The 24747-nt window shown below is 35.7% G+C and overlaps 2 protein-coding genes and 1 pseudogene across 7 annotated transcripts; 1 reads left to right on the forward strand and 2 right to left on the reverse strand.

Moving 5' to 3' along the window:
- Positions 1 to 1777: 1777 nt before the first annotated feature.
- LOC107631508 (glycerol-3-phosphate acyltransferase 9-like) lies at positions 1778 to 7828 on the forward strand. Of its 6 annotated transcripts, none has more exons than XM_088508055.1 (13): positions 1778 to 1897; positions 2542 to 2728; positions 2934 to 2991; positions 3380 to 3498; positions 4313 to 4412; positions 5395 to 5490; positions 5587 to 5683; positions 6204 to 6291; positions 6503 to 6599; positions 6750 to 6835; positions 6927 to 7046; positions 7148 to 7246; positions 7536 to 7828. In XM_088508055.1, the coding sequence occupies exons 2-13, from the start codon at positions 2607 to 2609 to the stop codon at positions 7582 to 7584; spliced, it is 1131 nt and encodes a 376-aa protein (XP_088364181.1). In that variant the 5' UTR covers positions 1778 to 1897; positions 2542 to 2606; the 3' UTR covers positions 7585 to 7828. The 6 variants fall into 6 exon arrangements, with proteins under 6 accessions (XP_088364181.1, XP_088364184.1, XP_088364182.1 ...); XM_088508058.1 differs by having other exon boundaries at positions 1828 to 1897; positions 2545 to 2728; XM_088508056.1 differs by lacking the exon at positions 1778 to 1897 and adding an exon at positions 2038 to 2372.
- A 617-nt stretch (positions 7829 to 8445) lies between these two features.
- MSI1 (Transducin/WD40 repeat-like superfamily protein) lies at positions 8446 to 11770 on the reverse strand. Its single transcript, XM_016334972.3, has 6 exons — positions 11150 to 11770; positions 10351 to 10677; positions 9981 to 10133; positions 9460 to 9584; positions 9277 to 9372; positions 8446 to 8873 (listed from the first exon to the last, which is right to left on the reverse strand). Exons 1-6 carry the CDS (start codon positions 11492 to 11494, stop codon positions 8648 to 8650), a joined length of 1272 nt encoding a protein of 423 aa, XP_016190458.1. The 5' UTR covers positions 11495 to 11770; the 3' UTR covers positions 8446 to 8647.
- A 4845-nt stretch (positions 11771 to 16615) lies between these two features.
- LOC148572691 (uncharacterized) lies at positions 16616 to 24453 on the reverse strand (annotated as a pseudogene).
- Positions 24454 to 24747: the final 294 nt, after the last annotated feature.

Genomic DNA, 24747 nt, shown 5'->3' on the forward strand with positions numbered 1-24747 from the left:
TATGTGGGGAGGAAAAAGGCGGCATTTCCTTATCTGATTGCTGAAATGGCCAGGAAAGAAGACGTTGAATAGGTTGAAGCTGATTGTGTTCCTCCTATTCCTGGTAAGGAAAAGAAGATTCCTTACATTGTGGCGGTGATGGAGGCAGGGGTCGAAGAAGAAGAATGGAAGGGAAAAAAGACGAAGGAAGAAGAAAATGGCAGAGAAATTTGAAAGATTGGGGGAGGTTACAAAAACGGCGTCGTTTTCGTTGCGGGGACTTATATGTCCTGTTTCGAATTAATCCCTGCCACGTGGCCTCCGTAACAACCAGGTCAGCGCCACATTTGCCAGGTCAGACTTTTCCGTCCAGTCCAAATGCCTGAACTCAACGGAAAGATTGAAATGTCCATATTTTTCGGGGGTGAAGGACTTAAATGTATTTTCCCTTCGTTGAGGACGAAAATGTCTGCGAAAAAAAAGGTTAAGGACCTATTTGTTCTTTACTCTATTTTTAGATTTAAAAAGCTTTTAGATTTATTCGAAGAAAAAGATGATATTTTTCTATGTTGCAATACTTTTTTGTATAGAATAAAAAATAAAAGAGATTGTAATTTAACTATTATAAGTTCCTAGCCAATTGTTAAGGGTTTTTTGCAATTTCTTTTATTCATTTTTTTTCTTTTTCTTAATTTTATTTCAATGTTAATCTTTTTAAATTTCTATAATAATAACTTTATAGATAGTAAAATTTATTTGAATAGCAAAGAAAAGAAGAAGATAAAAGACCATTTATAATAAATTTTATAATATTCAGCTAATTTGAACATTTAAAAAATTATAACTTTATTCTTTTTAATTAATACTAAAAATTCATTTTAAAATAAACCAGTTAAACATATTTTCATTAATTTTTTATGTTTGAGAACGAAACTTATCTTTTCAAACTAAATACGTTTTCTAGCATTAAAAAAAAAAAAAACTAAATACGTTTTCTAAAATATAAAAATATAAAAAAATAAAAAATAAAAAAATCGAAACATTTTCATAACCCAATCAATCCCTTATCCCTTACTATCTTAGTACTGTGCACTCATGCTCATTCTATTCAAATATAGTTCATTTTAATATTATTTATTCATATAGAATGAATATCAGTCCATTCGAATGGAACGAGTATACATCTAATTAGTTGCTATAAGATTACACCATACTTTTTCACCTATAGCTGATAAACTCCATCAAGCCATTGTAAAATCAAATCATAAATATGGTTGGAGTGATAATATATTAAAAAGAATTAAAGTAAAGTACCCAATTAAAAAAAAAATAGTTAACATGTGTTTTAAAAATATACATTAAAATTATTATTAATAAAAATTTAAATTTTTTATTTTAATAAATATTAAAACTAAATTTTACATTTTTTAATTTTGTAATTCATAATTTTTATGTTAATTATTTTTTTTTAATATATTTGTCACAAGTGCATCTTATTAATGTTGTAATTAATAATTATGTTAAGTATATACTAGAATTAACTACAAAAATCAAACATTAATATAAAATATATTAAAATATAAAATATATATTAAAAATAAATTAAATAATATACATATTTATATATTTTTAATGTACACATAATATTTTATAATCGGTGCAATTTATTTTTCTAACCTAACCAACTGTAACCGTGAGAGTCAGGGTTAGTTATGCTGTTCCAACGACCACGAGGAATCATAAATGCAAATAGACAAAAATACCCTAGTTGGATTACTGAAATTACAGAACTGCCACTGGCTTTTTCCTCGCCATTACTACTTGTTGTACGTGTTAGTTTCAGCGAGCAACCAACCTGCGTAAGTTGTTGGAGCGTTGGTCACATCGTCGACGTCCACGTCATCTCAGATTCGCCACCGTAAGCTATCTTTCTCTCCGCCATTTTTCTATTTTGGAATTTTCTGGGCCTCGATGATTTCAATGCGATATCATATTCCCACATTTATTGTTATTATAGGCTTATATTGATATATATGCTTCGTAGATTCTCTGATTGATGTGAAAGAGAAGCGCTAGGGTTTTTTTTTTTATTAGCATAATTTAGTTAATCTGGTTCGTATACATAGCGTTAGTTATGCTTTTTATTTTGTCTGATTTGCATGGAATCCATTTCATGAAACGACAAATTTTTCCCTTCTATTTTTGGTCCTTTCTGTGATTCTTGTTTTTGCTTTTTGTTCACTTTTCTGTGTCCGCTACATGATATTTTTTAGAGGAGTTTGAGTTCACTTGGCAGCCAGAAGTGAGAAATTTCTATACCTTTTGGTTCTAATGATTTCACTGTCACTTTCTTTGCTTCACACAGTTGTTGGATTAGATCACATGGCATATTGGTAAATGGTAATTGATGCATGTGCTGCTAGTTTGTTTAATTGTTTTCGAGTAGATGGTGACCTTGATGATTTGTTGTGGCTTCTCTTTGGTATTCTAGTCATAGATGTTTAAAAGGAATTTTCAATTTATAGCATGAGAGGTTTGAGCATAACACATTTTGGATTCCAGAAGGTCGTCTTTGGCTGCAAGTTTGTATTGGGAAGTCCCTTCAGTTCAGTGTTAGGACCACAAAGATGATGAGGAAGACCAATCCCAAGTCTCAAAGTACTGAATTGGAACTTGATCAACCTAACATTGAAGATTATCTACCTTCTGGACACACCATTCATCAAGAGCCTCATGGAAAGCTTCGCCTGTATGCATACACGTTACCTTGACTTTATGTTGTATAGATGCTCACAAAATAGTAGTCAACAAGAAAAAAAGCAGATTTCTTTTTCTCAATTGACATAGCTGAAAACTAGAGTCCTTTTAATTCTTTTCTCATTTAATTTTTCACATACTCCTGGCAATGTGATAGCTGGATTCTCATGTGGAGAATATATGAAATTATATTTCAGGTGTGATTTGCTTGACATTTCTCCTACTCTATCTGAGGCTGCGGGTGCTATTGTAGATGTAAGCTTTTGGGCTTATCTTGAATATTTTCATGCCGTGTGGTGTCAGTTTCAGTTATTATCTTTTATAGAAACAATAATGATCATCATTGAGTGTATTAAAGAGGAGAATTTTTACTGTCAAGCAGGGAAAATTTAGCTTTTTCCAACAATAAATGGTGTCCTGCTTCTGCAGGCTTCATTGCCTCTTGATTTTTCTGTTTCAGTTCTCATGGATGATTTAGGGTTTTGCTATAAATCAGAAGTTTTATATTTTAGGTCTAATGGAAGCCGAAAGCCATTAGACATAATGTCATTTCATATTGATATTGCAATATATGCCATCCCCTATTTTGCGCCTTGGATAGATTCTGGTCATCTGCTCACATATTGAGTTTTATGCTGAGTAGGATTCATTCTTAAGGTGCTTCAAGTCAATTCGATCAGAACCTTGGAACTGGAATGTTTATTTATTTCCTTTGTGGTGCTTTGGAGTTGTAATTCGATATTTGATTCTGTTCCCTGCAAGGTCAGCATATTGCTTTTACCATATTTGCTTACATGTGATGCATCATATAGTATTACTAATGAAATATTGCTATCTGCCTAGCTAATTTTAGATGATACTTATCCTTATAGAGATATGCTTTGATGCTGACATTATCGAAAAGAAAACAACAGGATTTAAAGGACATGATTTGATCTTCAGCTTTAACTAAATATGATTCTCTTTTACACTCTGGAATCATTAAAAATAGAACCAATTTGATTTAGAGAGCAACTCCATGAATAGAATTCCCTATAAAAATATGCGATTCAAATTTATTTGCAAATCAATTAGTACTCTTGGAACTTAAAAGAGATTAATGAAATTCATTTTTATTTCTATATTACTTTCTTAGCATAAAATAATGAGTTTAATTTTGATGCACTAACAGTATAAAATGTTTTACAATAACAAAAAGAACCATATCATGTGAGTTATTGTATCGTATCATGAATCATGTATTGTTAAGAGAATATTAATATGTTATCAATTTGGAAACCAAAACTAAAAAGCCTAATAAAATTCCTTCTACGGCAAAAAAAAAAAAAGGAATCAATCTAATTTTGAGTGGATTTCTTGATGTACACATCAATCAAATACAAGGAGTTCAGAATCCACTCAATTCCTTTCTAATTTGTTATACATCAAACGAAGTTTTGGTTTTTGTGGGCTGACTGAAACATGCTGTTTATATTTGGCCTATTAGTATTTCTTTTCAACTTTTCATATTGATGACTTGTTTTATTGTAATGTTGTCCCTGTCTGTTGCATCCTGCTTCCTGCTTTGACCCTGCAGGGTTCTACTGTTGTCATTCGGATGGATGATATTCCTTTCAGCTTTCATTCCAGTGCACCTTCTCTTGAAGAGAGATAATAGCGTGAGGAAAAATATTGAGGTGTATATTTATTCATTCCTGCTTCATGACATTTTGTCCCATTTAAATTTTTTAGACTTCTGTTTCCTTTCTATATGCACTATAAAACTGGAAATTAATGGTCAAACTTCTAACAGTTTGCAGTCAAATAAAAAGGATAAAAAAAGAACTTCTACTGGTTTGATGCATTAAGATTTCTTTGACATTTGAACTAAGTCCAGAATATAGAAAGAGAAAGGGTTCAAATATACAAAATATTCTACTGGTTCTCAGTTGCTGTGGACTCTTGGCAGCACTGAACTGTTGGGTTATAACCTTCTATGATGTCCTTTCAATTTTTCAAGCTTTAAGGCATATAATGTAAAAATATTAGGTATAGTTGTTCCTGCATTGTATCATCTTATGTTGTATCTTATTTATTATAGTTAAAATTTGGACTAATAGTGTAAGAGGGGAGAAAGGGTAAAAAGCAGTTAAAGCCACCTGATAGGGATTTGACCCTAACCAAGAAACACCCAGTCCCTTTCGCATTATTTGGATTTAATATTAAGTGCCTTGTGTCTGGTTTCAATTCATGTTGTCTTAACTACCAGAAGAAGAAACTTAATCCAATGGCTCTATTTAAACTTCAAATTTTAGTTTGACAAATGGAAGAGTTAGTGTGTGCGTGTGTGTGTATATTGAATAATAATAATAATAATAATAATAATAACAATAATAATAATAATAATATTATTATTATTATTATTATTATGCAATAAATTTTGGTCAATTCATTGATGGTCATAATTTATTTTCCCTTCAAGTTGTAATATCAACTTCTGTAATGAATGATTGCTTTATTTAAAGCACAGGAAAAAAATTTGTTTCTTTCTAGTTCTTGTTTTTTATGTCACACGTTCTAATTAGCTCTCTGTTTTTCCCTTTGAAGAATAGCAACTTGACAACTTCTAACTTTCTGTGTATCAAAGTCAATGCACTGTAAGTTGCTTCTTTCTTTCAGAGATGTTTGGTGGAGATGATATGCGGTTTCTTTGTTGCATCCTGGACTGGGGTTGTCAAGTACCATGGGCCACGGCCTAGCATGCGACCAAAGCAGGTTTGTCTGATGTATATTGGTGTTGCCATTTTGTCCTTATTCACATATCGATTAGAGTTTGGTAGTATTAATCTAAGCTTTTTGTTCATTGAATAGGTTTTTGTGGCCAACCATACTTCCATGATTGATTTCATTATCTTAGAACAGATGACTGCATTTGCTGTTATTATGCAGAAACATCCAGGATGGGTTGGTAAGTGCCGTGGTGTATACCTCAAGAGACATACACAAAGCTTTTAAGTCTTTGTCATCAATAAGTAGCGCCTTTTTTATTATTATTTATTAATTTTTTGTGGCATCTCTTATCCTGGTAATTTGGTTTTGAGAATTGCACATTGCCAAAGGAAACACAAAAAGAAGTTTGTTGTGGCTTCTCTTATCCTGGTAATTTGGTTGAGAATTGCACATTGGCATTACCATGCTTCAACAATTGTTCTTAGATATCTTCACTAGAATTAATTTTGATCCACTTCCAATCAAATAACTTCCTTTAGATCTACTTTTTCACGTCACTCACTCCAGCGGTTATTATATTAACATGTTTTCATCATCATCTCTCAATAGATGCTACTCGGTCTTTCTCTTGATTACTTTTGTTCTTGAACCAATCTTTCCTTGTATGTTCACTCATGTGCCTCAAATTTGCTTTGAGCTTATTAGATATTTTACAAGCACAAATTTATGTCTGAAACATTTCTTCATATCATGAACAGGATTGTTGCAGAACACCATTTTGGAGAGTGTAGGGTGTATCTGGTTCAATCGGACAGAGGCAAAGGATCGAGAAATTGTGGCAAGGAAGTAAGTAGAAATGAAAATGTTAGGAGAGCTTGCTTCTCTGATGTTCTGTTATCTCTTTAGTTGTTGTTTTCATATGAAATGTCTCTTCTCTTATCTCCTTGCATTCTTCTTCTGTATGTCTTAACAGAATTGCTTCTTGATATAAAAAAAATGTTTGGAAATATATGCATCAGATCTTATTGTTTTACTTGCATAATTTTTCATACTTCAGATTGAGGGAGCATGTTCAAGGAGCTGACAATAACCCTCTTCTCATATTTCCTGAAGGAACTTGTGTAAATAATCACTACTCTGTGATGTTCAAGAAGGTGTGTAAAACATTTTCAGTTGCAGTGATTCTAATCTCTTGTTACAATAGGCTTTTGTTCCCTTCTGTGATTTTATCTCCATTGACTTGTATTCTAATTCCTGAATGCCGAAAGCTTTAATGGAAGCTTCTTAATTTTAATAATTTGTAGGGTGCATTTGAACTTGGATGCACAGTTTGCCCAGTAGCCATCAAGTACAATAAAATTTTTGTAGATGCATTTTGGAATAGTCGCAAGTAAGAACATATATTTGAGGGGTTAATCATTCTGATCTTTCACTTTTCTTGTATTTCTGTTTTAGACTTTCTAGTTTTCATGCATTTGCAGGCAATCATTCACTAAGCATCTGCTGCAATTAATGACATCTTGGGCTGTTGTGTGTGATGTTTGGTACTTGGAGCCACAGAATCAGAAGCCAGGAGAGACATCCATTGAATTTGCAGAGAGGTCAAAGATCTTTATTATCGATGATATGCAGCATCTTTGTTTGGCTTCAAGGAGTTAAAACTTGAAACAGTATGTTTATTACTTTATTTCAATGGTTGTAGGGTGAGAGAGATAATCTCACAACGTGCTGGCCTAAAAATGGTTCCTTGGGATGGATATCTAAAGTATTCTCGCCCCAGCCCGAAGCTTAGAGAAGGAAAGTAAGTTCAACTTCTTAGTACCTCTTCTTTTTAATCAAATGCATTCGTAACGATCTAGGCATTATAATGAGGATTAGGATCGTTTTAGTTTTCTTATGATACACGTAAGTATTATTCGCTGATAACTGAAGTATTTTATCAAACACTTGATTCAAGGAAGTACTTATCAGATGTGCATTGGCGACAGTAGAGTTTGCTGATAAAAGTCATGCTGTATTAGATTTGTTTACACTTTGGTTCTTATTTCAGTCATTTTACCTACCAAACTAATTATCCACATGCATTGCAGGCAACGAAACTTTGTTGAGTCTGTGCTCCGGCGCTTGGAAGAAAAGTAATGCGTGCCTTCTATACATTATTAATTTAGCCCTTCACCTTAATTTTTGTTTTTATTTTTATAATTTTTATCTAGACTTCTGTTTTTTCAGTTGATCTTTTATGATGTTACCGGTTGCTTTGTCAGTTTGTTGTGATCTTGTGGACATTACATAGGAGCTATATTTATCGCTCAATTTTGACGTTAGTGGTTAGATGTTGGGGAAGTGCTCGCTAATCAATTACTACAATACTTATACTGCAAAACTATTAAAAAACACACCTAGAGTTCTTTTATACTAGTGCTATATAAACGGCAACAAAAACAAATCGATTTTCCGTGTTATCCATTCCAAAATGGATTTTCGTAAATAATGTCTTCTTTTTTCCTTCGGGAAATAAAGTTTTATTTTATTTTATTTTATTTAAGAAAAAAAATCCTTCCAAAAGATTGTCAATCAGGAATCACACCACTGAGGCACTGATATTACGTTTTGTTGCTAGTGGGCTAAAGCTGAATTAGCAGCACGTAAGCATATGTGAGAGTGTACATGCTAATTTCATTTTAAATTCGTAACCGGTAATAGCTATAACTAATGGGAAGTCTAGACCAACAAATCGAAATTGCCCTCAACAACTTCGGGTAGAACCAACCAAAGGTGTGCATTCTACACAACATGAAAATCCATCATTTTCTCACTCACACATTTAATTAGCATATCTCATAACTAAAAGTGGGTTACGATCATTTTTTTTTTGGTGACTAGTGGGTTACGATCATTGAAACAGTTGACAAGGTATCTGTAAAAACAAATAAAAAATAGTAAATTAGCATATCTCGTAACTAAAGGTAGGTTAAGATCATTGAAACAGTTGACACCGTATTTGGAAGAAAAACAATATAGCAAATCTTACTATCAAGTTGCACCTAAGTCTCAGTTGCTCAGTACTTGAGTACGCTACGACCAAGTACAGGTCGAGCAATCATATATAGTTTCATAACTTACAAAAACACAGCTTCAACTAAGGTGAAAAAGGGAGCAACAGGACCAACACAACTAACTATCATGACAAGTTATTATAACATTAAGAAGCCTTAGTGGACTCTTCCGGCAGATCATCTTCGTCATGGTATATGTTCTCTGCCATCTGCCATATTTGAAGTATGTTGTCTTCAGCCACACTAGCAACCACCCAATCTTCACATGGGTTCCAAGAGAAGTCAGATATTTTACTTGTATGGCCACCATGAATGAAAAGCAGTTCTGGTGGACCATCTTCCGCATCTTCTGGTGACTGCTCTTCATCAATCCTAAGGGGGCAAATACATGAACTTAATAATCAAGGAGGAAAACAGCGAAGTATATACAATTAATCATGTATAATATTTCTAGATATTATTTAATAACCCATTTTCCTCAGTAAAACAAATAAACAATTATGAACCCTCATTTTAACATTGCTAACTAGTTGCAAGCTCTACACCTAAGAGCTAACATTAACCAACATGTAAGAGCCTGTTCTACTCTGTATGTGAAATGCATGAACTCAAGCTCAAATATGCATAAATGCTTTATGTCATGATTTGGCTCCCCTAAGTTGAAACCATTATAATTTAAAATCTAGCGAAAGGGTAAAAGAACTCAGCACCATATCAGTAAACCTAATATTGACTAAACACCAAAATTTTCAGGATGACAGTGGATTGAGTATACCTGCTAAGATCCCACACCATGAGTCTCCTACCAAGACAACAAGAAGCCAAGATTGTCTCATTCTTTGGATTCCAACCAACCTGGAATACTTCCTCCCTGTTGTATGGCAGAACCAAAATCCAGATCAAAGACAGATAAACACAATTAAGGAGTAGTTTCATAATAATTTGGAGAGAATGTTACTTGTGACAATCAAAGGTGTGAAGTGCAGTACTGATCTTGCGCAGATCAAATAGCTTCACAGTTTTATCAGTGGAACCAGTAGCAACAACCCATTCATTAAAGGGATTGAAAGCCAAGCAATTAACCTAACAGGACATCAAACACAAAATCCAATATCAGTAGGTGATATTAAGGAAAGAAGGATGAACTGTCTGAAATTCCTGGAAAAGAAAATCAAAATGACACTTTGATTTGTAATCATTTCCATAAAATATATGTGTTTTCTAAGATGTCACAGCATTCTAACACTTGTCCTGGTGAAATTAATTTTATCATGAATCAGAGAATACATGAGTATTCTCAGAATTGTATTTTAACAAATTCTTTAAACAATGATTGGGCTTCAGTGATTGGGTGTTGTACAGATGATCAATCCCATCACAAAAGAGTTCCTTGGATGGATTTACTTTTCAACATGTGTATTAAGAACTAACTGGTTGACACGATAAAATGAGATCATGACAGGCAGAATTATTATCCACCTCACTTGAATGGGCAACAACAGATTGGACAGGTTTGGTGACTGACGGTGTTCGGAGATCCCATATAAGCAAATATTGATCATCACCAACAGAACCAAATAAGTACTCATGCCTCAAATGCCAAGCGACATCCTCCACAACACCCTCATGAACCTGGTCAGAATAAATGACATTACTTGTGAGGCTGCAGATGAGGATATTAAGAAAAATGAAAACACTGTTAATTTGTCAGATGTAATCATGCAAGTAGGATGTGCAAGGAAAATAAACCCATCATGTGACAAATTGCAATAGGCTAAGGATTACTTTGCATAAAAAAAATTAACACAATAGGTGGATGTAAATTATGATGAATAGAAAAAGAAAGTACCTTGAATATCTGACTAGCTTCAAGGGTTTTATTCTTAGGAGTTGCATTAATATCCCACAAGCATATCTGAGCATCATCGGAGCCACTCAGCAAATGGCCCTGCTTGAACTTGCTCCATGACAAGCCATACCCTTCGGTATTGTGACCTCTCAATCTAAGATCAGGGTTACATGCCCCATCTAGCGGAGGCTTAGACAGATGCCTGCTGTAATCAAAGACATAAACCTCGGCACTGACAGTCTTAGTGGCAATAATAAAGGGGTTCTGAGGCATGTAACGAGCTCTATTAACCTCTCCATCATGATTTATCTGCTGGATTATTTGCACCTGTTGAACACAACACACACTCCAATGAGATGACACACTCAATACCAACTCAAATAATCCCCCAATTGGCACGTGGCAACTGCAGCTTTCAAAACCCGCCCAGATTAGGTGAGAAAGCATCAAATCAGAGTAACACAAATACCGCCCGAAAATAAATAAAGAATCAAACTTAGCAAGGACCAAATTAACAATCCCTAAACCCTAGTAAGAATTAACCACATTGCACGTGCCATTTGCAAAAGTTGTTGAAATCGGGCAAAAAAAAAGCATCAAATTGAAGTCATACAAAGATGCAGAAGAAAAATGCATACTTTAGATCACCAAATTGTTGATGTACATGTACCCAAACTAAGCCCTAATGAAATTGCAATTATAATTAGGGTTTAATAATGAAAATGAATAAGCAATAAAAATTTTATAATGAGGATGAAATTGCAAATGAGAAGAGCATGTATGGTTGGGATGGAGATACCTTGCCGTTGGCGGCGCCAAAGCCACCGAGGTCGGGGCGGTCGTCGTCGTAGTGGCGTGAATCGTTCTCGGCCTCGTCGAGAGGGAGCTGGACCTGAGCGAGCATGAGGTAGTTGGGCTCGTTCTCGGATGTGTGGGTCCCAAGAATCATCTTCTGAACGGAGTAGTCCTTCCCCGGCGGCTCGTCCCTGTCGGGAAGCCATTCAACGGTGAGAGAAGGCCACTCGAGCGCGTGGGTTATAACAAGGTCGTAGAGAAAAGGAGTGTTCTTTTTCCAAATCTTGTACTCTTCGTTTATTAACCTCTCTTCTATTTCACCTCTCATCTCCTCCTCCTCCTTCCCCATTCTAATTCCAATTCTTCTTCTTCTTCTTCTTCTCTATTCCCAGATTCCAGAAAGAAAGAAAGAAATAATCACACTCTCTATCTAGGGATTTTCCCGCCAAATTAAGCGAGGGAGAGAGTAGAAAACCTAGGAGGTGGTGAGAGAAAAAAAAATGAAAAATGGGATTTTGTGTTGTGTATTGTGTATTGTTGGGGAGTGACTAGTGAAAACTGAAAACAAATGAGTGAGAATTGTGGCTATTTATTGCTGCAATTTCTTCTCGGCGCTCAACTTACCGCCATTTCTTTGGTTTTTTTTAGTATTTATCTAAATTGGTCCTTAAAAATTTTTGTAATGAACGTTTTAGTCTTTAACAAAATCTAATTACACAATTAGTCTTCAATTTTTTTTTTATCCTTCACTCTAATCTTTTTTGTTATTCTTCCATTACGAACTAACCGAACAATATATCGTATCACATGAAACTAATGACTCAATCATTAGGTGAAAACTCATGTGCAGTCAACTTCACGTGAAGTTGGTAGCTGAAAGCCGTTAAATGATTTGAATATTTGACTAAATTTTCATCTAACGACTCTCAGTTATCAACTTCACGTGAAGTTGACTGTACCTGAGTTTCCACCCAATCATTAAGTGCCACGTGTAAAATTAGGATAAATAAGTTTTCATTTTGAATGATGCTAAACGTCGCGTTTTTGGACTAGGGCACGATAATGTGTTGTCGTTTCGTTAACTAAGTGGGTGTAAAGGTCTTTTTTTATCTTTCCTCCTCCAAAACAAAATACAAGCAACATCTTCTCTTCCCCTAGGTTTTACGGAAAAAGCCACCACCACGCTGACATTGTTAAATCAAGACTTTGTATGAGACAGAATTATTGAGAAAAAGGTTCTGCTAGTCTATCGGTCGCCACTAATTGATGTTAATATATCTCTTTTCTAGTATGATGTAGATGGTATAGTTGTTCATGGTTGCACTTGTTTAAAGGTGTGTATCTTGTGTAGTTGTTTGTGGTAGTAGAAATTAGTTGTTGAAAAAAGTGTTTCTAGATTCTTCATTACTATAAAAATCAGTTACTGATAAGTTGTGTAATGCATGCATATATGAGCTTAACATTAAAAAGATTCAATAGTTTGTGGTAAATACACTTTATGCATGGATTAATATGGTTATCACAAATAAAAAACCAAAGTTTGAGCAGTTGTTGTTTAGTATGTAATTCATCTGTATAAGTTTGTGTTCTGACTTTGACATTTTATTCCATCTTTATGAATGTCATATGACTGATTGGGTTATCCCTATCTTTCAACATCGGGGAAACTTTGTCAAAGATAATAGGGATGAACTTCTTTACATTAATGGAAATGTAAAGAGATTTTTTTCCGTTGGATCTTGGCCTAGTGAATTATTTTGACTTGAAGAAAATGTTTGAAGAGTTTGGCTACCATGCATACAAGATGTATTGATATGATCCAATAGCTCTTAATTATGAAGCAAGCCTACATCCTATATGGAGATAAGAAAATTAGAGAGATGTGTGACAAGAAGAGTGAGGATAGAGAGACGGATGAATTGTATCTATTCTTTGATCATCCAATTATGGAAGATGTTGATTTTGAGAAAGAAGTTGACATGAATTTGGGTCAGGGAGATACTGTTAAAGATAACATGAATCAGGAAGACAAAGACGAGGACAACGAAGATGAGGTCTTTTCTGATGAACCAATTTCTGACAATGATAGCTATGAAAGTACGGAAGACGAGGCGTATAAACCCCCACCTCCAGACTTTGAGGATTACACCGATGATAGCTATGATAGCTATGAAGATGAAAGACTCATAAAGAAAACAAAGAGCAGACATGGCAAAAGAGATAAGAAGAGTAAGAAAAAAGCTGTTGAAAAAAAGGATAATGTAAGAAAGAAAGTTGGGGCTAAACACACTGATGGTTTAGGGTTTGAGTCAGAGAATTTTGATACACCTCAATCATCAGACAATGAGGGAGATTGTTTTAACTGGCCCCAACATGGCCGATCAGAACTGAGTGGCTGATAAATTAGAGAAGAGGTTATTGACCTAACTTCATTTGACTCATGGAGAAGCTTTTTTGATCATATTAAGATAGACTTTAATGTAGTGTGCAGTGACAAGATGATATATAGAGCTTTAAGGATTGCTAGGAAAATATATGTTGGGAATGAGAGGGTTCAGTATGGAAAATTGAGAGATTACCTCACTGAGATTTACAGGAGCAATCTTGGCAGCACTACATTGCTGGAAACAACCCCCACAATTCCTGGTTCACCATCATTGTTTAGCAAATTGTATGTCTGTCTGGATGGGTGTAAAAAGAAGTTTAGGGCTGGCTGCAGACTACTGATTGGGTTGGACGGATGTTACTTAAAAGGATATTATAGAGGGTAACTGTTGTGTGCTGTAGCTCAGGATGCAAACAATCACTTCTATATGATTACCTATACAGTAATTGACAGTGAAATAAATCAAAGTTGGAAGTGATTTCTACAACTTCTCCAAGAGGACATTGGTAATTGCTCGGTGGAAGAATGAAATTTTATCTCTGATCAGCAGAAGGTAAATGACAGTTACATTATTTACGTTTATATTGTTATGAATATGTCTGACTATATTTGAATTGAATTGAGTTGATGTGACGACAACACCATTGTTTTAACTTCACTTGGTGTTACTATATTTGAAGTGGCCTAGTTATATTTGTATTTGAATGGAATTGAATGGCCTGATTGTATTTGTAGTTGAATTGAATTGAATTGAATTGGCCTGAGTTGCATTGTTTATGTGTACTTGATGTGATTCTGTTTGAATTGATGTCATTCTATTGAATTGAATTAAGGTGGTCCTGAGTTGCATTGTTTATTGTACTTGATGTCGTTCTGTTTGAATTGATGTGAAATTAATGTGAAGTAGTGTTCATTCTTTAGGGACCTATCTGCCAGATGTGTTCATTCTTTAGGAATCTATCTGTCTGAAAATAATTTTTTGGAAGACATATCTGCCTGATGAATGGTTTTACTCAAGATGTATGTGTTTGTTAAATAGTTTCTTCAGGATTCGAATGCACATCTTAAGCTTGTTTATTTGGATGTATTCTGCAGTGTTTGTTGCTTGCTTTGCATGAGGTGATGCCAAATGCACACCATAGAAATTGTGTAAGGCACATTTGAAAGAATTTTATTAGGAGATCCAAGGATAAACAGCTGAAAAATATGATGTGGGCGTGTACAAAGAGTAGTACAGACGCATAGTTCCAGTATCATATGCAGAGGCTGAATAGGATGAACGAAGAAGCATGGGCATATCTTGCTAAGTTTCAACCTTTTTGCTGGACCAAATCCGATTTTAGCCACTGTCCCAAACTTGACAACGTGACTAACAACATGAGTGAGGTCTGAAACGTCAAAATTAACCATTACAGGGGAAAGTGTATTCTCACCATATTGGAGGAGCTTCGTTACTACTTGATGAGGAGAATGGCAAAACACAAGAAGGTTCTAAGCACCTACACTGGAGTATTGACACCAGTTCAGCAAAGAAAATTGGAGGATCTTATAAAGGATACTAAGTTCTGGACAGCTTAATGAACTAGTGACAACGATCGTAATGTGTTTGAGGTTCACACACATTTAAAGAAGATTGTTGTGCATATTGGAAGGAAAACTTGTACTTGCAATATGTGGCAACTGACAGGTAGTAATAACAAGTTGTATTTGACTTATATGTATTAAAGATATGCATTTTGCTATGTCAATGCTATTTAATTATTTGTAGGAATATCATGTGTTCATGCATTGGCAGCTATTCAAAAGAGGTGTGACAGGCCATAACCATATATGCACCCTTGGCTAAAGATAGATGCATTTAGAACAACCTATGAGCATGTCATCAAACTTGTCAATTCAAAAGACTATTGGGTGAAGACTAGACTACTATCTCCAGAGCCACCCACTATTAGGAGGCTTGCAGGCCACCCCATGACGAAAAAAGAAAATCGGACCCTGTTGAAGACGTGCGTGATGGAACAAAGGGACAAAGAACATTCAAGGTTATTAGGTTATTACCTGTAAAAAATGTGGCAAAGCTGACCATAATGCAAAAACATGCAAGGGACCACTAAGGTCTAAACCCCATCAAAGAATAAGGGTAATGGAAGTGGATCTACCACTGCACCAGGGTCACATGAGGAAGTACAAGTAACCCTATCATCCCCTCAACCACAGTCACATGTACCATTCTAAATTGGATTAAATTGGATTATTTATATGCCATTTATGTATTTACTTATCTTGTTATCTTGTGTTGTATCAGGAGCACATTACTACCTCATCCAACCAAGTTGTACCAACAAGTTTTAGGCCTTCAAAACCCAAACAATAAATTTTAAGACCTGATGTAGCTCTGGCTACTACTCCAACACCTCCTCAGACACTTGTTCTAGCTCTAAGACCTTCACCTCCACTTACTCTAACTCCTCCACCTATAGTCCCATTTGCACCAGTACCTAGGTCGCTCCATTCGAATCAGATATCAAGAGTCTCCCCAGAAACAATTGCTACTGCAAGCTCTGGAACTGCTGCCAGAATATTCAAGTTCATGCTTATACTAAGACTCAAGCTCCAAAAGAAGAAATGATACTGCTCTGTGATCTCATGTTGACTGTAGTTATTTTGTTTAGTTTTTTGAAATCCTTTGGAAATAGATTGTGGTTCTGTAGTGCTACTATGCAACTTTAAGATAGACTTTTGGAATGTATCTTTGATGCTAGAAACACATATAAATTAGCTAAAAAAATTTTGTTGGAATATTCAGAACTTTGATGCTTGGTTTCAATTATATAAAATTATGGTTATTCAACTATTTTGATAATGAGTAAATTCATTTATATTAAATTAGGTTCTTGGAGCTTTATTTTGTGAATACATATGATTCTAGTATTAGCAATATTGGCATGAAAATCATGTTCTTTGAGCATTATTACATGATTTATTAAACAATTCTAAAAGGCTACAATATTCGCAATTACACTTTGATCACTTATTCAACTACAAGATATCCTTTTATTATAAGCCCCTAATTCCCTTCTTTTTCTATCTACATTCTTCCTACAAAATGACAAACCAAAAAATTCAGCATGAAAAAAAGCACACTTCTGCATGGACTGCTCCACCCCTTCCTTTTATTTGCATTTTTAGTCTTCTTCTCTAATTCATCTATCAAATCTTTCAACTTCTTCACCCTTTCTTCCAGTACAATATTATGCTAGCTACCTTGCATTTCATAGAGAAAAATCTTGTTAAACCATATAAAGAATTTATAGTGTGAAAGATTCTTTTATATTGAATAGTAAAATATAAAAAATCAGAGTTAACCCATGAACACAATTTTGCAATTCATAATAAAAAGTATTATATTTTATGTTCCTTACCCTGTAATAAGGACACCCAAAGAAAGGTCTTTTTGAGTTCTTCTTTGTTCGAGACTCCACAACAATGGCATAGGCTCTGCAGTGGCATCTTGGATTCTTTCCTCTTGCAATTCTAAATTTGGTGCCACTTGAAGCACTATTAGCACTACCATCTTCGCCACCTCTAACCCTCGACGATAAGAGCTTGCCGAATTCCCTCCACTTACCATGGTTTCACATTTTCAGAGTAGCACATGAAGACGATGATGACCTTCAGAGCATGGTTTCAGGCTTTACAACATCATACAAGAACATTTTTATAGTTGCCTTTTCAGGGGTCATTTTGTCTTCCATCCAACGTGTCACTTAACATTCGACTCATCATCTTAATGTGATACATTGGACTCCACCATTAAGGTGTCACTGAGTAAACTAACAGAAAAACTAAAGTGACGGACGCTAAAAAAAAGTTGAAAACTAATTATGTAATTAAATTTTATTGAGGACTAAAATGTCCACTTCAAAATTTTTTAGATACAAATTTGAATAAATACTTTTTTTTGTTTGTAGATTAATTAATTGCATTATAGATATTTCACTTTTTCATTTTTTGAAAAAAAATGCTCATTGGCTAAATCTTTAAACTAGAAATTTTAAAGATAAATAAATAAATAGGGTAAAGTATACTTTTTGTCCCTGAAGTTTGGTAAAAGTTTTAAAAATACCCCTAAGTTTTATTTTGTTTCAATTTTGTCCCAAAAGTTTTCGATTTGCATCAAATATACCCTCGACGGGTAAATTTTTAAAAAATTTAAGACCAATCTAACAATAATGCATGAAAATTATGCTTGAGTTGCTTATGTTGAGGGTTGTTCTTATGAAATTGTTGTTGAATTGGTCTTAAATTTTTTGAAAAATTAGCCGTCAAGGGTATATTTGATGCAAATCGAAAACTTTTAGGACAAAATTGAAACAAAATAAAACTTAGGGTTATTTTTGAAATTTTTGTCAAACTTCAGGGACAAAAAATATACTTTACCCTAAATAAATACTATATTTGCACATAATTCGTCGCAATTTATAATGTAAACGTTTGTAAATTTATATTTTTTAATGTATATTTTGATTGGAAAAGTATGAGGAGTCAATGTATGTTTTATACAATGTATACAATGGGTTAAATTGAAATTAGATTTAAATTAGAGGAAATTAATTAATTTTGAATAGTTTCCAATTTAATTTTGAATAAAATCATTATTTTCGTCAGTTATGGAATCAAATTAGAATTACCTAATTAAATTATAGGTAATTAATTAATTTTGAGTAGTTTCCAATTTAAAATTTGAATCAAATCATGATTCCCGTCAGTTATGGAATCAAATTAGGATTACCTCCCTCTCTCAATATGGTGTGAACTTCTTCTCTCACTCTCTCCTCGAAGCAAAAGCCGATACAGTGCCGCCACGGTTACCAGCCGCCGTCGGACATTGCATCGACACTCTTCCGACTGGCGCTGTCGTCCGCACAAGCCACCGTACGTAGGGAGGACACGCATATTGTGTGATTCGAGCTCGCGACACCTGATGCGTGAGCATTTTTCCTGCCTTTTCCTAGTGAATTTGTATTTAATTTGTTGAGTTTAATCAATAATTAATTATCTTTTAGCCACTATGGATGCTACTTTGAGTCGTGTACAATTCTGTTTATTTTAGGTAGCATTCGGATGTATTTGATGGAGCTTCCGCAGAAAAAAAGAAGAAGGCTATATAGGGCAGGAATGGCTTAAAGGATGGAGAGAAAGCTTGCACAAATGGAATCAGCACAAGAATTAAAGGAGATGACAGCGAGAAGCGACGCGTGCGCGTACCTGACGCATGCGCGTGATTTGGAGCTTTCCATGACGCGTGTGCGTACCTGACGCGTACGCATGACTGACGCGTACGCGTGACATGCGCCACGTGCAGAAAACGCAGAAAACACTGATTTTGTAATTAATTCTGATTTAAACTTTATTTTTAAATAGGAAAAGATATTATTTTAGTTTTAGAAAATATATTTTTTAGGATTAGATATAAAAGGGAAAAGAAACTTCCCTTTTGAGGATCATTCTATTCCAATTAGTTAACTTTTCATTCCACCTCAGCCCAACTTACAATCCTTATTTTCTCTCTGAACCATGAGCAACTAAACCTCTATTGTTAAGGTTAGGAGCTCTGTCTATTGTATGGATTGATACTATTATTTTTCTATTTTAATTCATGTACTGATTTATATTTCAAGAATTATTTTTGTTCTTTATTTTATGAATTTGGCTGGAACGAAAGTATGACCTTTTTTCTAATTGAGTTCTTGTATAACTTAGAAAAGCTCTTTACTTGAACAACAGCTTGAAAATATATTCTCCCAAATCATAATTATCTGGACTTAACGGGATACATGACATATAATCCTCTTATATTTTGGTAATTAGGATTTCTGTGGCATATAAACTAGAATTGAACTTCACCCTTTAATTGTAATTAAGTGACCAAGGAATTGGCGGTTGATGAAAGTTAGAGTAGACTAAGAAGGTCTAAGGAATTAGGGCTTAGTCACATATAGTTTGCCATGAATTAAATCTTGCATGATTAAAATAGTTAGTAAGAAAAGTCAATTCAGAAAATAGATAACTCTGAAGCCTTAACTGCTTCTCCATATATTATTCACTACTTGTTTACTGCTTGCTTTATTAAATTTCTGAATTATTGTTTAATGCTTTTGAATACCAATATACTATTTTTCTGTTTGTCTAACTAAGTAAATCACTTAATCATTGTTGCTTGTCCTCAAGAAACCAAACTAATATAAGCTTAGAATGTGAATTTGCATGAGAATGAGAGTTCGATTAAGCTCATGTCTCTTCTTACAGTAGGGTTTACAACTGCAATCTTGAATAGTTTTGGCATTTCACTCTCCTTTGAATCAGAAGGATGTCACTGTCATTCGGAATTAGAATCCGGATAATATTATGAATTCTCTGATCTTTTGTAACTCAATTTAACCCTTGAACACAGCAATTTTTTTCTTTTCTTTGGTGCTTTGCACCTTGTGCCTAGCCGTGACTTTAAATGTTTTGTCTCAAGCTTCACTTGACACAGAAACACCACAAACACTTAACTAGGGAACTCTCTTTAAGTTCTGATTTTTCTTTCAGTTACTCCCAGACAGTGGTGCTCAAAGCCTTTGGCATACTCTGTTAATTGTAATTGATCTCGACTCTAAATGTTTTGTCTCAAGGATTACTTGACACAAGAACACCACAAGCATATAACTAGGGAAACAACTCTTTGAGCTTTTAATCATGTCTGACCTCCCTAGTCATTGATGCTCAGAGCCTTGGACCTTGCTTTTATATCCTTTTTTTTGTTGTTTCTTTTGCTTCAAGGATTAAACTTTTACTTATTGCAGAGACTTCATAATGGTTCTCTAAATTCCTGTTCCTTGTACATCAACATTCTTTGATTCAAATTTAAATATGCACTATTCATATCATGCATTCAGAGTCATAGAAAATACCACCACATTTAAGTGAATAAGACTGCTATTCAATATAAACTCAATTTCTCATGCAATACATCACTTCTTTTTCTTTTTCTTTTTAGATTAAAGTTCAGTGAGCGGTACATGAGACAAATAACATAATGAAACTAATTCTAAGAACTGAAAGTACTAAAGACCATGCAGACAATCAAAGCAACAGAAAATAGAAAATAACAAAATAAGAACAGAAGAGAAATAGAATGAAAGGAATTCAACCACCTCAGTTATGCTAGTGGCCATCTCATTCCTCCAGGAAGAACATTCATCCCCCTTTGGTGCTATTAAAATAAGCAAAAAAGCCATAAGCGAAGCGACAACACCAAACTTAAAGGTTTGCTTGTCCTCAAGCAAAGAAGAACTGAAAACAAAAATAAATAGTATGATGAAAGAAGAATAAAATGATAAAAGAACAAGAGAGAATTAGGATTGGGGGGGTGGATGATTTGAAATCAGGCGCTGATATGGTTTAATTGCGCGTCGCATGTGACGCGTACGCGTGAGGCACGCGTACGCATGGATCGCGCTAATTTCAAGCGACGCGTACGCATCTGGGACGCGTACGCGTGGATGGCTAGGATTGAAAAACGACGTGCATGCGTACGCGTGGTGGGGCTTGTGCTCCCAGCACGGTTCCAGCCCCCCACCATCATAACTCTCTGGCCATACACTCATTTACGCCGATTTGCAGGGTCACGCGTACGCGTGGGGACGTGCACGCGTGGGTGGCTAAAAGCGCAATCGACGCGCATGCGTGAGGTACGCGTACGCGTGGGCTTGTTTGTGCGCAAAACATAGTTCCAACGCCACTCCTGCTCAACTCTCTGTTCACTTTTATTTTTTACGCACACACATATGACGCGTACGCATCAGCGACGCTTGCGCGTCGTGTGCTCTTTTTTTTTTCCGAAGTGTTTGGTTCCTGTTCTAAAATAGCTGCATGATCAGAACACACTTAAAACGAAAGAAAAACAATAAAAACTCAATAAAAATCAAATAAATAAGAAAATCAATACTACGAAAAATAACTAAGGATACAAAATTATCGGGTTGCCTCCCGACAAGCGCTTCTTTACCGTCACTAGCTTGACGGTCAGCTCCTCTGAGGAGGAGGATCATAGGGGCTCAGCTCTTCACCCCTTACTTTGAACTTCTTTCCTGTGTCTCCATAAATTAGCTCAATATGCTCCAGAGAGAGGATTCTGTTTACTGTATAAACTCATACTGGATTCCTAGTCAACACCACCTTCATTCCTGGGGAGAAACCTTCAGTGGGTATCTTTTTGTTTCTCCATCCCTTGGGTACTTTCTTCCTTTTGGGGACCTCCTTTGTGGTGGATGATGCATTCTCGACACCAAACTTAGGTTTGATGTCAGGAGGAATTTTATCGGTTGTCACTAAAGGAGGTTTGAGCTGCAGATTCTGCTGTCCGTCATCAGGGGGTTCTTGAAGGTTTGGATCAATAAGCTCAGTCTGCATGCACCTCTCTTCTTCACCTGCTGAATGTATATCTTTGAAGACATGAAAGACCAGTTGCTCATTATGCACTCTAAGCACTAATTCACCTTTTTTCACATCAATCAGAGCTCTTCCAATGGCTAGAAATGGTCTTCCTAGAATTATAGAGGCATTCTCATCCTCCCCTGTGTCAAGAATCACAAAATCTGCTGGGAGGAAGAACTTACCCACTTTGACCAAGATATTCTCCACTAATCCGTATGCAGGCTTCATAGATTTGTCTGCCATCTGTAATGCTATCTTTGTGGGTTGTGCCTCTTGGATTTGCAGCTTCTTCATCACAGATAAGGGCATTAGATTTATGCTTGCCCCCAGATAACATAGGGCTTTCTCAAAGGTTGTGCTCCCAATGGTGCATGGAATTTGAAAGATCCCTGGATTTGGCATCTTCTTTGGTAAGTTATTCTAAATTATGGCACTACATTTCTTAGTCAGGACCACTGTCTCATCTCCCCTTAAAGGCTTCTTCTTTGACAACAACTCCTTCATGAACTTGACATAGAGAGGCATTTGTTCCAAAACCTCAGCAAAAGGAATATTAATTTGCAACTTTCTGAAGACTTCCAAGAACTTTGAAAACTACTTGTCCTTGGTCTCCTTTTGAAGTCTTTGAGGGTATGGCATTTTAGGCTTGTACTTAGGAGCCTTTGGCAATGTAGGATAAGTGTCAAGAGAGTCTGGGAATGGGTTGTCTGCATGCTTTGGAGGGACGTGCTTTACTTCTTCCTTCTTCTCTTCTGGAGCTCCCTTTTCAACTAGCTCTTCATTGGCCTTTGTCTCAGAGCCAGCTGTTTTACCACTTCTCAATTGAATAACCTTGCAATCTTCTCTTGGGTTCACCACTGTATCACCTTGAGATGTACTCGCAGACCTCTCAGGTATTTGCTTGCTCAGTTGGCCCATTTGTACCTCTAAGTTTCTAATGGAGGCTCTGGTTTCCTACATAACTTGTGCTTCCGTACTTGCCACTTGTCCACTTATCAGGGTGATAGCCTTGCATTTCTCTCTTGGATTTGGAATAGTGTTACCAGGAAGGCTATTAGTGGTCCTCTGATCGATTTCATTAACTTTTGTGGCTAATTGGCCCATCTGAATCTCCAAATTCTTGATTGATGCTCTAGTTTCCTGTCTAAAACTTGCCAGTATTGCTTCCAAATCATTGTTCTGCTGGGGCTGAGAAGTTGCTTGCTGAGATGACTGAAACTGGTGGTTATTGTGATTGTTCTGTTGGAAGCCACCTTGAGAATTATTGGTGGCCTCTGAGGTTGCTCTCTCCACCCAAAATTTGGGTGATTTCTCCATCCCTGATTGTAGGTCTTAGAGTAGGGATCATTATTGGGATTTTTAGGAGCACTCCCCATATAATTGACCTGTTCAGAAGAAGATTGAGTATAATCATAATTAGCATTTTGCACAAAATTACCTGTCATATCATAAGAGACCTCTTGAGGTGGATTTTGGGTGTTGATAGCTGAGACTTGCATGCCACCCATCTGCTGAGTAAGTAAATTTATTTGTTGAGATATAAGCTTGTTCTGAGCGAGAATAGCATTAATAGCTTCCATTTCCAACACACCTCTCTTCTGAGAAGTCTCAGAGTTCACAGAATTTCTGTTAGATGAGTATAAATATTGGTTGCTAGCAACCAATTCAATAAGCTCAATAGTCTCCTCCGGTGTCTTCTTCTTGTGCAATGAACCACCTGCAGAATTATCTAAGCACATCTTGGACATTTCACCCAAGCCTTCATAAAAGATATCTAGTTGGGTCTATTTGGAGAACATGTCCGGAGGGTATTGCCTAGTCAGTAGCTTGTATCTCTCCCAAGCTTCATAAAGAGTTTCACCATCCTTTTGCCTGAAGGTCTGAACCTCCACCCTAAGCTTAGTCAGCTTCTTTGGTGGGAAAAATTTAGTAAGAAACTCAGTAACAACCTTGTCCCAAGTATCCAAACTCTCATTGGGTTGGGAATCTAGCCATAGCTTTGCTCCATCCCTCAGAGCAAATGGGAAGAGCATGAGTTTGTACACCTCTGGATTCATTCCATTTGTCTTCACAGTATCACAAATCTGCAGAAAGTTAGAAATAAATTGATTTGGGTCTTCTTGGAGAAGACCATGATACTGGCAGTTTTGTTACACCAGGGTGACCAATTGTGGCTTCAACTCAAAGTTATTTGCAGCTATAGGAGGCACCACAATACTTTTTCCATAAAGATCTGTAGTAGGAGCAGAGTAAGAGCCAAGCACTCTCCTTTGTTGCTCATTCCCATTCGGATTTGCCACATTGGCATTAACAGCATTATTAGGATCTATAGTGGATTCTGCAGCCTTGCAAAGTCTTGCTTGTTGCAAACGTCGCTTGAAAGTTCTTTCAGGTTCAGGATCAAAGTCTAAACGAGGTTTTTTGTCTCTGTTCCTGTGCATAAACAGACAGAAAACAAGAAAAGATGGAACTCTCTACGTCAGAGTGCAGAGAAGTCCCTGTGAGGTAACCTATGTAAAATAATAAAATAGAAATACTAAATAAATAAATAGAAAAAAATTCGAAAATGATAACTGAAATTAGACAAAAAAATTCGAAAATTAACAGGAAAAATAAACAAGAAAATTAAAATGAAATTAGCACCGCAGCAACCTGGACGTTCAGCGCCTCTGTCGTAGCCGATTTGTGCCTTCTTCCCGTCGTCGGGTGTTCACTTTCTCTGTGAACGTGGATGG

Source organism: Arachis ipaensis, chromosome B3, assembly GCF_059453495.1.
Source record: "Arachis ipaensis isolate K30076 ecotype BB chromosome B3, ASM5945349v1, whole genome shotgun sequence".
Classification (NCBI taxonomy): Eukaryota; Viridiplantae; Streptophyta; class Magnoliopsida; order Fabales; family Fabaceae; genus Arachis; species Arachis ipaensis.